The 12,905-nt window shown below is 44.4% G+C and overlaps 1 protein-coding gene across 1 annotated transcript in view; it reads left to right on the top strand.

The window, feature by feature from the left end:
• Positions 1-258: 258 nt before the first annotated feature.
• The window catches only part of LOC137421558 (ELAV-like protein 2), a 50,887-nt gene continuing 38,240 nt past the window's right edge, over positions 259-12,905 (top strand). The window contains exons 1-2 of the mRNA XM_068107733.2: positions 259-332; positions 502-712. Of these exons, the coding sequence (XP_067963834.1) occupies positions 288-332; positions 502-712 (256 nt within the window). The 5' untranslated portion in view covers positions 259-287. The remainder of the gene's footprint in view (positions 333-501; positions 713-12,905) is intronic.

The raw sequence follows: 12,905 nt of genomic DNA on the forward strand, positions 1-12,905 counted from the left end.
CGTCCTCTTCACGGCCTCTCCGCGGCTCCTCATGTCCCTCCGCCTCCCTCCCACATGTGTTCCACCATCCAATTCTTCCCTCACCCCCACCCATGTGTTCCAACTCCTACCCCATCTCACAAAAACGTCACTCGTGTGGAATATTTTTCTTCCCCATCAACACTCATTAACTAACACCTATGCACACGTCACAATTTACTCCTCAATCTTCGCATGTTAATTTGCAATGACTTCTCCCCTTCTCCTCAGACTGCACGATGTCGGTGCGGGTTCGTGATGCACCAACAATGGCACCTGGAAATGGGTCTTGGGGAACAGAAAACTGGACTGGGGTTTGTCATGCAAATCATTTTTAACAATTGTATTGATTATGCGTCAGGGACCGAGGTGTCAATTTAATACTAGAATCGATCCACTCCTGACGATAACTTGCCATTTTTACCGTTTCCTTCCAACTTTTCTTGTAACCTCATTATTATTTTACCTCCGTTTATTTTGTAGTCCATATCACCGATGGGTTCCCCAATGTCCAACGGTATGTTGTGTGGTGCTGCGGGTGGCATGGGGTCGGGCAGCTCCACGTCTGACGACCTGAAAACCAACCTCATCGTGAACTATCTACCTCAGAACATGAGTCAGGAGGAGATTCGCAGCCTCTTCGGTTCCATTGGTGACATCGAGTCGTGTAAGCTCGTCCGCGACAAGCTCACCGGTGAGCGAGACCAGGTCTTTCCATCCCATTTCGATATTAAATATCTTCAGGTTTCCTTGTCGTATTCCTTTTAGTTCGAAGTTGTTGGGTGATTAAATAACACAATACAGGTTTGTAAGTTTTTTCCCAAGTGAAGTCCTTCACTGTAATATCTGTTTTCTATACGTATGTAGACACAATTGAAAGATCGTGCAAATGATTCCCATTACGTGTGGGCCTGGTTTTTTCCCCATTTCTCGTACCTACATTTTTAACGTCTTCCTTTAAACCTCAATGGCTTCTTGAAATAACTCTTCCTCCTCCTTTTTCTCACATCGGAACCGAATGTTTCGGCGAGTGCTTCTGCACGTTGTGTGGCATCATTTACTGTATTACCCCGGGGCATGCAAAGCGAAAAGTCGGGTATGCAGATGGTCAGGTTCACTATGTCAATAAATTATATTTCGTTCAAAATCATGGTAGATTAGCAAACCTATACATTTTTGGAAAGGTTATAGCATAAGGAAACTAAAAATCAATGTTTACATTTGGAGCGATACCTGTATGGCGGCCATTTTGGATTTTCAAAATGGCCACTGTAAAATACATATTTTGTTCTATTTCTGCCTCTAATTACCCTAAAAACTTTTTAAAATATACTAAACCTATATTTTCAGGGACAAGGAATCCAATGAAAGTCTCAAATTAGTGCTATGGGGAATGGTAAGACACGAATCAAAGGTTTTGAATTGCAAAATACTGTCTTTATATTCGCGATAAGTTGCATAATCAAATACATGTTATCATTTTGTACAGGCAGTTAATAACATCAAAATGTGTCACAATAATTCATATCACCAAACATACACAGGCAGTCAGCAAAATCATATATACACATGCAGTCAGTATAACTTCACATCTACACAGGCAGTCAATGACAAAATCTACACAGGCAGTCAATGGCATCAAACATACACGATTACAGAATATGCCATTTAGAGTTCGTCATCACATCACTGTCCTGTGTGTCGTATCCGACAATATAGTCCGCATCGTTTTCACAGTCCGTTCCACACAAGCAAAGGTCGGTCAAATTGATTGGCAAATCGAATTGGTCGAATGGTCGAATGGAATTGGTCGATTGGTCGAATTGGTCGAATGGAATTGGTCGGAATTGGCAAATGTAAACATTGATTTTCAGATTTTCCATGTAATAACGTTTCCAAAAATGTATAGGTTTGCTAAGCCACCATGATTTTGAACGAAAAAAACATAGTGAACCTGACTAAGAGGGGAGTAAGATCATTCTTAAGTGATGAAGCCTTCCATCAAAAATGAAGACGAACCTTTGTAACCCACCACATTTAATGCTAAAGGGTTCTAAAGGGTCGTTATGGAGGGTTCTAAAGGGTCATTATGGAGGGTTCTAAAGGGTCGTTATGGAGGGTTCTAAAGGATCATTATGTAGGGTTCTAAAGGGTCGTTATGGAGGGTTCTAAAGGGTCATTATGGAGGGTTCTAAAGGGTCATTATGGAGGGTTCTAAAGGGTCGTTATGGAGGGTTCTAAAGGGTCGTTATGGAGGGTTCTAAAGGGTCGTTATGGAGGGTTCTAAACCGTCGTTATGGAGGGTTCTAAAGGGTCATTATGGAGGGTTCTAAAGGGTCGTTATGGGGGGTTCTAAAGGGTCGTTATGGGGGGTTCTAAAGGGTCATTATGGAGGGTTCTAAAGGGTCGTTATGGAGGGTTCTAAAGGGTCGTTATGGAGGGTTCTAAAGGGTCATTATGGAGGGTTCTAAAGGGTCGTTATTGAGGGTTCTAAAGGGCCGTTATTGAGGGTTCTAAAGGGTCGTTATGGAGGGTTCTAAAGGGTCGTTATTGAGGGTTCTAAAGGGCCGTTATTGAGGGTTCTAAAGGGTCGTTATAGAGGGTTCTAAAGGGTCGTTATGGAGGGTTCTAAAGGGTCATTATTGAGGGTTCTAAAGGGCCGTTATTGAGGGTTCTAAAGGGTCGTTATGGAGGGTTCTAAAGGGCCGTTATGGGGGGTTCTAAAGGGTCATTATGGAGGGTTCTAAAGTGTCATTATGGAGGGTTCTAAAGGGTCATTATTGAGGATTCTAAAGGGTCATTATTGAGGGTTCTAAAGGGCCGTTATTGAGGGTTCTAAAGGGCCGTTATTGAGGGTTCTAAAGGGCCGTTATTGAGGGTTCTAAAGGGCCGTTATTGAGGGTTCTAAAGGGCCGTTATTGAGGGTTCTAAAGGGCCGTTATTGAGGGTTCTAAAGGGCCGTTATTGAGGGTTCTAAAGGGCCGTTATTGAGGGTTCTAAAGGGCCGTTATTGAGGGTTCTAAAGGGCCGTTATTGAGGGTTCTAAAGGGTCGTTATGGAGGGTTCTAAAGGTCCATTATTGAGGGTTCTAAAGGGCCGTTATTGAGGGTTCTAAAGGGCCGTTATTGAGGGTTCTAAAGGGCCGTTATTGAGGGTTCTAAAGGGTCGTTATGGAGGGTTCTAAAGGGCCGTTATTGAGGGTTCTAAAGGGTCGTTATGGAGGGTTCTAAAGGGCCGTTATGGGGGGTTCTAAAGGGTCATTATGAAGGGTTCTAAAGTGTCATTATGGAGGGTTCTAAAGGGTCATTATTGAGGATTCTAAAGGGTCATTATTGAGGGTTCTAAAGGGCCGTTATTGAGGGTTCTAAAGGGCCGTTATTGAGGGTTCTAAAGGGCCGTTATTGAGGGTTCTAAAGGGTCGTTATGGAGGGTTCTAAAGGGTCGTTATGGAGGGTTCTAAAGGGTCATTATGGAGGGTTCTAAAGGGTCGTTATGGAGGGTTCTAAAGGGTCGTTATGGAGGGTTCTAAAGGGTCGTTATGGAGGGTTCTAAAGTGTCGTTATGGAGGGTTCTAAAGGGTCGTTATGGAGGGTTCTAAAGGGTCGTTATGGAGGGTTCTAAAGGGTCGTTATGGAGGGTTCTAAAGGGTCATTATGGCGGGTTCTAAAGTGTCATTATGGAGGGTTCTAAAGGGCCGTTATTGAGGGTTCTAAAGGGCCGTTATTGAGGGTTCTAAAGGGTCGTTATAGAGGGTTCTAAAGGGCCGTTATGGGGGGTTCTAAAGGGTCATTATGGAGGGTTCTAAAGTGTCATTATGGAGGGTTCTAAAGGGTCATTATTGAGGATTCTAAAGGGTCATTATTGAGGGTTCTAAAGGGCCGTTATTGAGGGTTCTAAAGGGCCGTTATTGAGGGTTCTAAAGGGTCGTTATGGAGGGTTATAAAGTGTCGTTATGGAGGGTTCTAAAGGGTCATTATGGAGGGTTCTAAAGGGTCGTTATGGGGGGTTCTAAAGGGTCATTATGGAGGGTTCTAAAGTGTCATTATGGAGGGTTCTAAAGGGTCATTATGGAGGGTTCTAAAGGGTCATTATTGAGGATTCTAAAGGGTCATTATTGAGGGTTCTAAAGGGCCGTTATTGAGGGTTCTAAAGGGTCGTTATGGAGGGTTCTAAAGTGTCGTTATGGAGGGTTCTAAAGGGTCGTTATGGAGGGTTCTAAAGGGTCATTATGGAGGGTTCTAAAGGGTCGTTATGGAGGGTTCTAAAGTGTCGTTATGGAGGGTTCTAAAGGGTCGTTATGGAGGGTTCTAAAGGGTCGTTATGGAGGGTTCTAAAGGGTCATTATGGCGGGTTCTAAAGTGTCATTATGGAGGGTTCTAAAGGGCCGTTATTGAGGGTTCTAAAGGGCCGTTATTGAGGGTTCTAAAGGGTCGTTATGGAGGGTTCTAAAGGGCCATTATTGAGGATTCTAAAGGGTCATTATTGAGGGTTCTAAAGGGCCGTTATTGAGGGTTCTAAAGGGCCGTTATTGAGGGTTCTAAAGGGTCGTTATGGAGGGTTATAAAGGGTCGTTATGGAGGGTTCTAAAGGGTCATTATGGAGGGTTCTAAAGGGTCGTTATGGAGGGTTCTAAAGGGTCATTATGGAGCGTTCTAAAGGGTCATTATTGAGGATTCTAAAGGGTCATTATTGAGGGTTCTAAAGGGCCGTTATTGAGGGTTCTAAAGGGTCGTTATGGAGGGTTCTAAAGGGTCGTTATGGAGGGTTCTAAAGGGTCGTTATGGAGGGTTCTAAAGGGTCGTTATGGAGGGTTCTAAAGGGTCGTTATGGAGGGTTCTAAAGGGTCGTTATGGAGGGTTCTAAAGGGCCGTTATGGAGGGTTCTAAAGGGTCATTATGGAGGGTTCTAAAGGGTCATTATGGAGGGTTCTAAAGGGTCATTATTGAGGGTTCTAAAGGGTCATTATGGAGGGTTCTAAAGGGTCATTATGGAGGGTTCTAAAGGGTCATTATTGAGGGTTCTAAAGTGTCGTTATGGAGGGTTCTAAAGGGTCGTTATGGAGGGTTCTAAAGGGTCGTTATGGAGGGTTCTAAAGGGTCATTATGGCGGGTTCTAAAGGGTCATTATTGAGGGTTCTAAAGGGTCATTATGGAGGGTTCTAAAGGGTCATTATGGAGGGTTCTAAAGGGTCATTATGGAGGGTTCTAAAGGGTCATTATGGAGGGTTCTAAAGGGTCATTATTGAGGGTTCTAAAGGGTCATTATTGAGGGTTCTAAAGTGTCGTTATGGAGGGTTCTAAAGGGTCGTTATGGAGGGTTCTAAAGGGTCGTTATGGAGGGTTCTAAAGGGTCGTTATGGAGGGTTCTAAAGGGCCGTTATGGGGGGTTCTAAAGGGTCATTATGGAGGGTTCTAAAGGGTCATTATGGAGGGTTCTAAAGGGTCATTATTGAGGGTTCTAAAGGGTCATTATGGAGGGTTCTAAAGGGTCATTATGGAGGGTTCTAAAGGGTCATTATTGAGGGTTCTAAAGTGTCGTTATGGAGGGTTCTAAAGGGTCGTTATGGAGGGTTCTAAAGGGTCGTTATGGAGGGTTCTAAAGGGTCATTATGGCGGGTTCTAAAGTGTCATTATTGAGGGTTCTAAAGGGCCGTTATTGAGGGTTCTAAAGGGCCGTTATTGAGGGTTCTAAAGGGTCGTTATGGAGGGTTCTAAAGGGTCGTTATGGAGGGTTCTAAAGTGTCGTTATGGAGGGTTCTAAAGGGTCGTTATGGAGGGTTCTAAAGTGTCGTTATGGAGGGTTCTAAAGGGTCGTTATGGAGGGTTCTAAAGGGTCGTTATGGAGGGTTCTAAAGGGTCGTTATGGAGGGTTCTAAAGGGCCGTTATGGGGGGTTCTAAAGGGTCATTATGGAGGGTTCTAAAGTGTCATTATGGAGGGTTCTAAAGGGCCGTTATTGAGGGTTCTAAAGGGCCGTTATTGAGGGTTCTAAAGGGCCGTTATTGAGGGTTCTAAAGGGCCGTTATTGAGGGTTCTAAAGGGCCGTTATTGAGGGTTCTAAAGGGCCGTTATTGAGGGTTCTAAAGGGCCGTTATTGAGGGTTCTAAAGGGCCGTTATTGAGGGTTCTAAAGGGTCGTTATTGAGGGTTCTAAAGGGTCGTTATGGAGGGTTCTAAAGGGCCATTATTGAGGGTTCTAAAGGGCCGTTATTGGGGGTTCTAAAGGGCCGTTATTGAGGGTTCTAAAGGGTCGTTATGGAGGGTTCTAAAGGGCCGTTATTGAGGGTTCTAAAGGGTCGTTATGGAGGGTTCTAAAGGGTCGTTATGGAGGGTTCTAAAGGGTCATTATGGAGGGTTCTAAAGTGTCATTATGGAGGGTTCTAAAGGGCCTTTATTGAGGGTTCTAAAGGGCCGTTATTGAGGGTTCTAAAGGGTCGTTATGGAGGGTTCTAAAGGGCCGTTATGGGAGGTTCTAAAGGGTCATTATGGAGGGTTCTAAAGTGTCATTATGGAGGGTTCTAAAGGGTCATTATTGAGGATTCTAAAGGGTCATTATTGAGGGTTCTAAAGGGCCGTTATTGAGGGTTCTAAAGGGCCGTTATTGAGGGTTCTAAAGGGTCGTTATGGAGGGTTATAAAGGGTCGTTATGGAGGGTTCTAAAGGGTCATTATGGAGGGTTCTAAAGGGTCGTTATGGGGGGTTCTAAAGGGTCATTATGGAGGGTTCTAAAGTGTCATTATGGAGGGTTCTAAAGGGTCATTATGGAGGGTTCTAAAGGGTCATTATTGAGGGTTCTAAAGGGCCGTTATTGAGGGTTCTAAAGGGTCGTTATGGAGGGTTCTAAAGGGTCGTTATGGAGGGTTCTAAAGGGTCGTTATGGAGGGTTCTAAAGGGTCGTTATGGAGGGTTCTAAAGTGTCATTATGGAGGGTTCTAAAGGGTCATTATTGAGGATTCTAAAGGGTCATTATTGAGGGTTCTAAAGGGCCGTTATTGAGGGTTCTAAAGGGCCGTTATTGAGGGTTCTAAAGGGCCGTTATGGAGGGTTCTAAACGGTCGTTATGGAGGGTTCTAAAGGGTCGTTATGGAGGGTTCAAAACGGTTGTTATGGGGGGTTCTAAAGGGTCGTTATGGAGGGTTATAAAGGGTCGTTATGGAGGGTTCTAAAGGGTCGTTATGGAGGGTTCTAAAGGGTCGTTATGGAGGGTTCTAAAGGGTCGTTATGGAGGGTTCTAAAAGGTCGTTATGGAGGGTTCTAAAGGGTCGTTATGGAGGGTTCTAAAAGGTCATTATGGAGGGTTCTAAAGGGTCGTTATGGAGGGTTATAAAGGGTCGTTATGGAGGGTTCTAAAGGGTCGTTATGGAGGGTTCTAAAGGGTCGTTATGGAGGGTTCTAAAAGGTCATTATGGAGGGTTCTAAAGGGTCGTTATGGAGGATTCTAAAGGGTCGTTATGGAGGGTTCTAAAGGGTCATTATGGAGGGTTCTAAAGGGTCGTTATGGAGGGTTCTAAAGGGTCGTTATGGAGGGTTTTAAAGGGTCGTTATGGAGGGTTCTAAAGGGTCGTTATGGAGGGTTCTAAAAGGTCATTATGGAGGGTTCTAAAGGGTCATTATGGAGGGTTCTAAAGGGTCGTTATGGAGGGTTCAAAACGGTCGTTATGGAGGGTTCTAAAGGGTCGTTATGGAGGGTTCTAAAAGGTCGTTATGGACGGTTCTAAAGGGTCATTATGGAGGGTTCTAAAGGGTCGTTATGGAGGGTTCTAAAGGGTCGTTATGGAGGGTTCAAAACGGTCGTTATGGAGGGTTCTAAAAGGTCATTATGGAGGGTTCTAAAGGGTCATTATGGAGGGTTCTAAAGGGTCATTATGGAGGGTTCTAAAGGGTCGTTATGGAGGGTTCTAAAGGGTCGTTATGGAGGGTTCTAAAGGGTCATTATGGAGGGTTCTAAAGGGTCGTTATGGAGGGTTATAAAGTGTCGTTATGGAGGGTTCTAAAGGGTCGTTATGGAGGGTTCTAAAGGGTCATTATGGAGGATTCTAAAGGGTCGTTATGGAGGGTTCTAAAGTGTCATTATGGAGGGTTCTAAAGGGTCATTATGGAGGGTTCTAAAGGGTCATTATTGAGGATTCTAAAGGGTCGTTATTGAGGGTTCTAAAGGGCCGTTATTGAGGGTTCTAAAGGGCCGTTATTGAGGGTTCTAAAGGGCCGTTATTGAGGGTTCTAAAGGGTCGTTATGGAGGGTTCTAAAGGGTCGTTATGGAGGGTTCTAAAGGGTCGTTATGGAGGGTTCTAAAGTGTCATTATGGAGGGTTCTAAAGGGTCATTATGGAGGGTTCTAAAGGGTCATTATTGAGGATTCTAAAGGGTCATTATTGAGGGTTCTAAAGGGCCGTTATTGAGGGTTCTAAAGGGCCGTTATTGAAGGTTCTAAAGGGTCGTTATGGAGGGTTCTAAAGGGTCGTTATGGAGGGTTCTAAAGGGTCGTTATGGAGCGTTCTAAAGGGTCGTTATGGAGGGTTCTAAAGGGTCGTTATGGAGGGTTCTAAAGGGTCGTTATGGAGGGTTCAAAACGGTCGTTATGGAGGGTTCTAAAGGGTCGTTATGGAGGGTTATAAAGGGTCGTTATGGAGGGTTCTAAAGGGTCGTTATTGAGGGTTCTAAAGGGCCGTTATTGAAGGTTCTAAAGGGTCGTTATGGAGGGTTCTAAAGGGTCGTTATGGAGGGTTCTAAAGGGTCGTTATGGAGCGTTCTAAAGGGTCGTTATGGAGGGTTCTAAAGGGTCGTTATGGAGGGTTCTAAAGGGTCGTTATGGAGGGTTCAAAACGGTCGTTATGGAGGGTTCTAAAGGGTCGTTATGGAGGGTTATAAAGGGTCGTTATGGAGGGTTCTAAAGGGTCGTTATGGAGCGTTCTAAAGGGTCATTATTGAGGGTTCTAAAGGGCCGTTATTGAGGGTTCTAAAGGGCCGTTATTGAGGGTTCTAAAGGGTCGTTATGGAGGGTTCTAAAGGGTCGTTATGGAGCGTTCTAAAGGGTTGTTATGGAGGGTTCTAAAAGGTCATTATTGAGGGTTCTAAAGGGTCATTATTGAGGATTCTAAATGGTCGTTATTGAGGGTTCTAAAGGGCCGTTATTGAGGGTTCTAAAGGGTCGTTATTGAGGGTTCTAAAGGGTCGTTATGGAGGGTTCTAAAGTGTCATTATGGAGGGTTCTAAAGGGTCATTATTGAGGATTCTAAAGGGTCATTATTGAGGGTTCTAAAGGGCCGTTATTGAGGGTTCTAAAGGGCCGTTATTGAGGGTTCTAAAGGGCCGTTATTGAGGGTTCTAAAGGGTCGTTATGGAGGGTTATAAAGGGTCGTTATGGAGGGTTCTAAAAGGTCATTAAGGAGGGTTCTAAAGGGTCATTATGGAGGGTTCTAAAGGGTCGTTATGGAGGGTTCTAAAGGGTCGTTATGGAGGGTTCTAAAGGGTCGTTATGGAGGGTTCAAAACGGTCGTTATGGAGGGTTCTAAAGGGTCGTTATGGAGGGTTCTAAAGGGTCGTTATGGAGGGATCTAAAGGGTCGTTATGGAGGGTTATAAAGGGTCGTTATGGAGGGTTCTAAAGGGTCGTTATTGAGGGTTATAAAGGGTCGTTATGGAGGGTTCTAAAGGGTCGTTATTGAGGGTTCTAAAGGGTCGTTATGGAGGGTTCTAAAAGGTCATTATGGAGGGTTCTAAAGGGTCGTTATGGAGGGTTATAAAGGGTCGTTATGGAGGGTTCTAAAGGGTCGTTATGGAGGGTTCAAAACGGTCGTTATGGTGGGTTCTAAAGGGTCGTTATGGAGGGTTCTAAAGGGTCGTTATGGAGGGATCTAAAGGGTCGTTATGGAGGGTTATAAAGGGTCGTTATGGAGGGTTCTAAAGGGTCGTTATTGAGGGTTATAAAGGGTCGTTATGGAGGGTTCTAAAGGGTCATTATGGAGGGTTCTAAAGTGTCATTATGGAGGGTTCTAAAGGGTCATTATGGAGGGTTCTAAAGGGTCATTATTGAGGGTTCTAAAGGGCCGTTATTGAGGGTTCTAAAGGGTCGTTATGGAGGGTTCTAAAGGGTCGTTATGGAGGGTTCTAAAGTGTCATTATGGAGGGTTCTAAAGGGTCATTATTGAGGATTCTAAAGGGTCATTATTGAGGGTTCTAAAGGGCCGTTATTGAGGGTTATAAAGGGTCGTTATGGAGGATTCAAAACGGTCGTTATGGAGGGTTCTAAAAGGTCATTATGGAGGGTTCTAAAGGGTCATTATGGAGGGTTCTAAAGGGTCATTATGGAGGGTTCTAAAGGGTCGTTATGGAGGGTTCTAAAGGGTCGTTATGGAGGGTTCTAAAGGGTCATTATGGAGGGTTCTAAAGGGTCGTTATGGAGGGTTATAAAGTGTCGTTATGGAGGGTTCTAAAGGGTCGTTATGGAGGGTTCTAAAGGGTCATTATGGAGGATTCTAAAGGGTCGTTATGGAGGGTTCTAAAGTGTCATTATGGAGGGTTCTAAAGGGTCATTATGGAGGGTTCTAAAGGGTCATTATTGAGGATTCTAAAGGGTCGTTATTGAGGGTTCTAAAGGGCCGTTATTGAGGGTTCTAAAGGGCCGTTATTGAGGGTTCTAAAGGGTCGTTATGGAGGGTTCTAAAGGGTCGTTATGGAGGGTTCTAAAGGGTCGTTATGGAGGGTTCTAAAGTGTCATTATGGAGGGTTCTAAAGGGTCATTATGGAGGGTTCTAAAGGGTCATTATTGAGGATTCTAAAGGGTCATTATTGAGGGTTCTAAAGGGCCGTTATTGAGGGTTCTAAAGGGCCGTTATTGAAGGTTCTAAAGGGTCGTTATGGAGGGTTCTAAAGGGTCGTTATGGAGGGTTCTAAAGGGTCGTTATGGAGCGTTCTAAAGGGTCGTTATGGAGGGTTCTAAAGGGTCGTTATGGAGGGTTCTAAAGGGTCGTTATGGAGGGTTCAAAACGGTCGTTATGGAGGGTTCTAAAGGGTCGTTATGGAGGGTTATAAAGGGTCGTTATGGAGGGTTCTAAAGGGTCGTTATGGAGGGTTCTAAAGGGTCGTTATGGAGCGTTCTAAAGGGTCATTATTGAGGGTTCTAAAGGGCCGTTATTGAGGGTTCTAAAGGGCCGTTATTGAGGGTTCTAAAGGGTCGTTATGGAGGGTTCTAAAGGGTCGTTATGGAGCGTTCTAAAGGGTTGTTATGGAGGGTTCTAAAAGGTCATTATGGAGGGTTCTAAAGGGTCGTTATGGAGGGTTCTAAAGGGTCGTTATGGAGGGTTCTAAAGGGTCGTTATGGAGCGTTCTAAAGGGTCGTTATGGAGGGTTCTAAAGGGTCATTATTGAGGGTTCTAAAGGGTCGTTATTGAGGATTCTAAAGGGTCGTTATTGAGGGTTCTAAAGGGCCGTTATTGAGGGTTCTAAAGGGTCGTTATTGAGGGTTCTAAAGGGTCGTTATGGAGGGTTCTAAAGTGTCATTATGGAGGGTTCTAAAGGGTCATTATTGAGGATTCTAAAGGGTCGTTATTGAGGGTTCTAAAGGGCCGTTATTGAGGGTTCTAAAGGGCCGTTATTGAGGGTTCTAAAGGGTCGTTATGGAGGGTTATAAAGGGTCGTTATGGAGGGTTCTAAAAGGTCATTAAGGAGGGTTCTAAAGGGTCGTTATGGAGGGTTCTAAAGGGTCGTTATGGAGGGTTCTAAAGGGTCGTTATGGAGGGTTCTAAAGGGTCATTATGGAGGGTTCAAAACGGTCGTTATGGAGGGTTCTAAAGGGTCGTTATGGAGGGTTCTAAAGGGTCGTTATGGAGGGATCTAAAGGGTCGTTATGGAGGTTATAAAGGGTCGTTATGGAGGGTTCTAAAGGGTCGTTATTGAGGGTTATAAAGGGTCGTTATGGAGGGTTCTAAAGGGTCGTTATTGAGGGTTCTAAAGGGTCGTTATGGAGGGTTCTAAAAGGTCATTATGGAGGGTTCTAAAGGGTCGTTATGGAGGGTTATAAAGGGTCGTTATGGAGGGTTCTAAAGGGTCGTTATGGAGGGTTATAAAGGGTCGTTATTGAGGGTTCTAAAGCTGCGTTACGCAACCTTTTCAGCCCAGGACCCAATAAAAAATCCAGGCATCTGGTCGCGACCCATAAAACCAAACCGCCCCCCCCCCCCCTCAATAACGACCCTTTAGAATAAAACTTTAATTATTAAAGTGACACACCAAGATAAGGTGTTTTAACTTTATTTTAATCTTCATCGTGAATAGATGATGAACTTAAAATGTAACATGAACTGATAAACAAAACAAGAATAACTTTTACTGAAAAAACCCGATATGCATCTGAACTTATACCCAGGTTCAATGTTCCGTTATCATGAACAACATTAAATAAACAACTTTCACTGATTAAACCCGAAAGTGAAACTTACAAGCCTAATTCAAATGTTCCGTTAGCAACATTGTCGATGTGGATTATCCACATCAGTGCGATGGTTGACTTTCCCTATTGGCCACGAGATCATCGATTCGGCTTTGAAGCGGCGACAATGCGATTCTCAGGTTGGCGCACAGGGCCACCGTCTCCAGTTTGTTTCGATATTTGGACTTCAGATATGTCGCCGTTGAGAAACCTGCCTCACACATCCACGTCGTCGTGAATGGCATCAGGAACTTTACCGCGAGATGTGCAATCTCTGGGTACTCATGAGACACTGTCAGCCAAAACTTTACTAAAGTGTCCTTCCTGAACAGTGTCTCAAGTGTACCGTCGAACACGATGTCGATCAAGTCCTCTTTCAATCTGTTGGACAAGTTGCAGCACTGCTGAACGTCGACTGAATAAGGGTCTCGGATCCACCTCTTCTCCACGCGTGGATCAACAGG

The sequence above is a fragment of the Myxine glutinosa genome, chromosome 2 (assembly GCF_964187855.1).
Source record: "Myxine glutinosa chromosome 2, kmMyxGlut1.1, whole genome shotgun sequence".
In the NCBI taxonomy this organism is placed as follows: Eukaryota; Metazoa; Chordata; class Myxini; order Myxiniformes; family Myxinidae; genus Myxine; species Myxine glutinosa.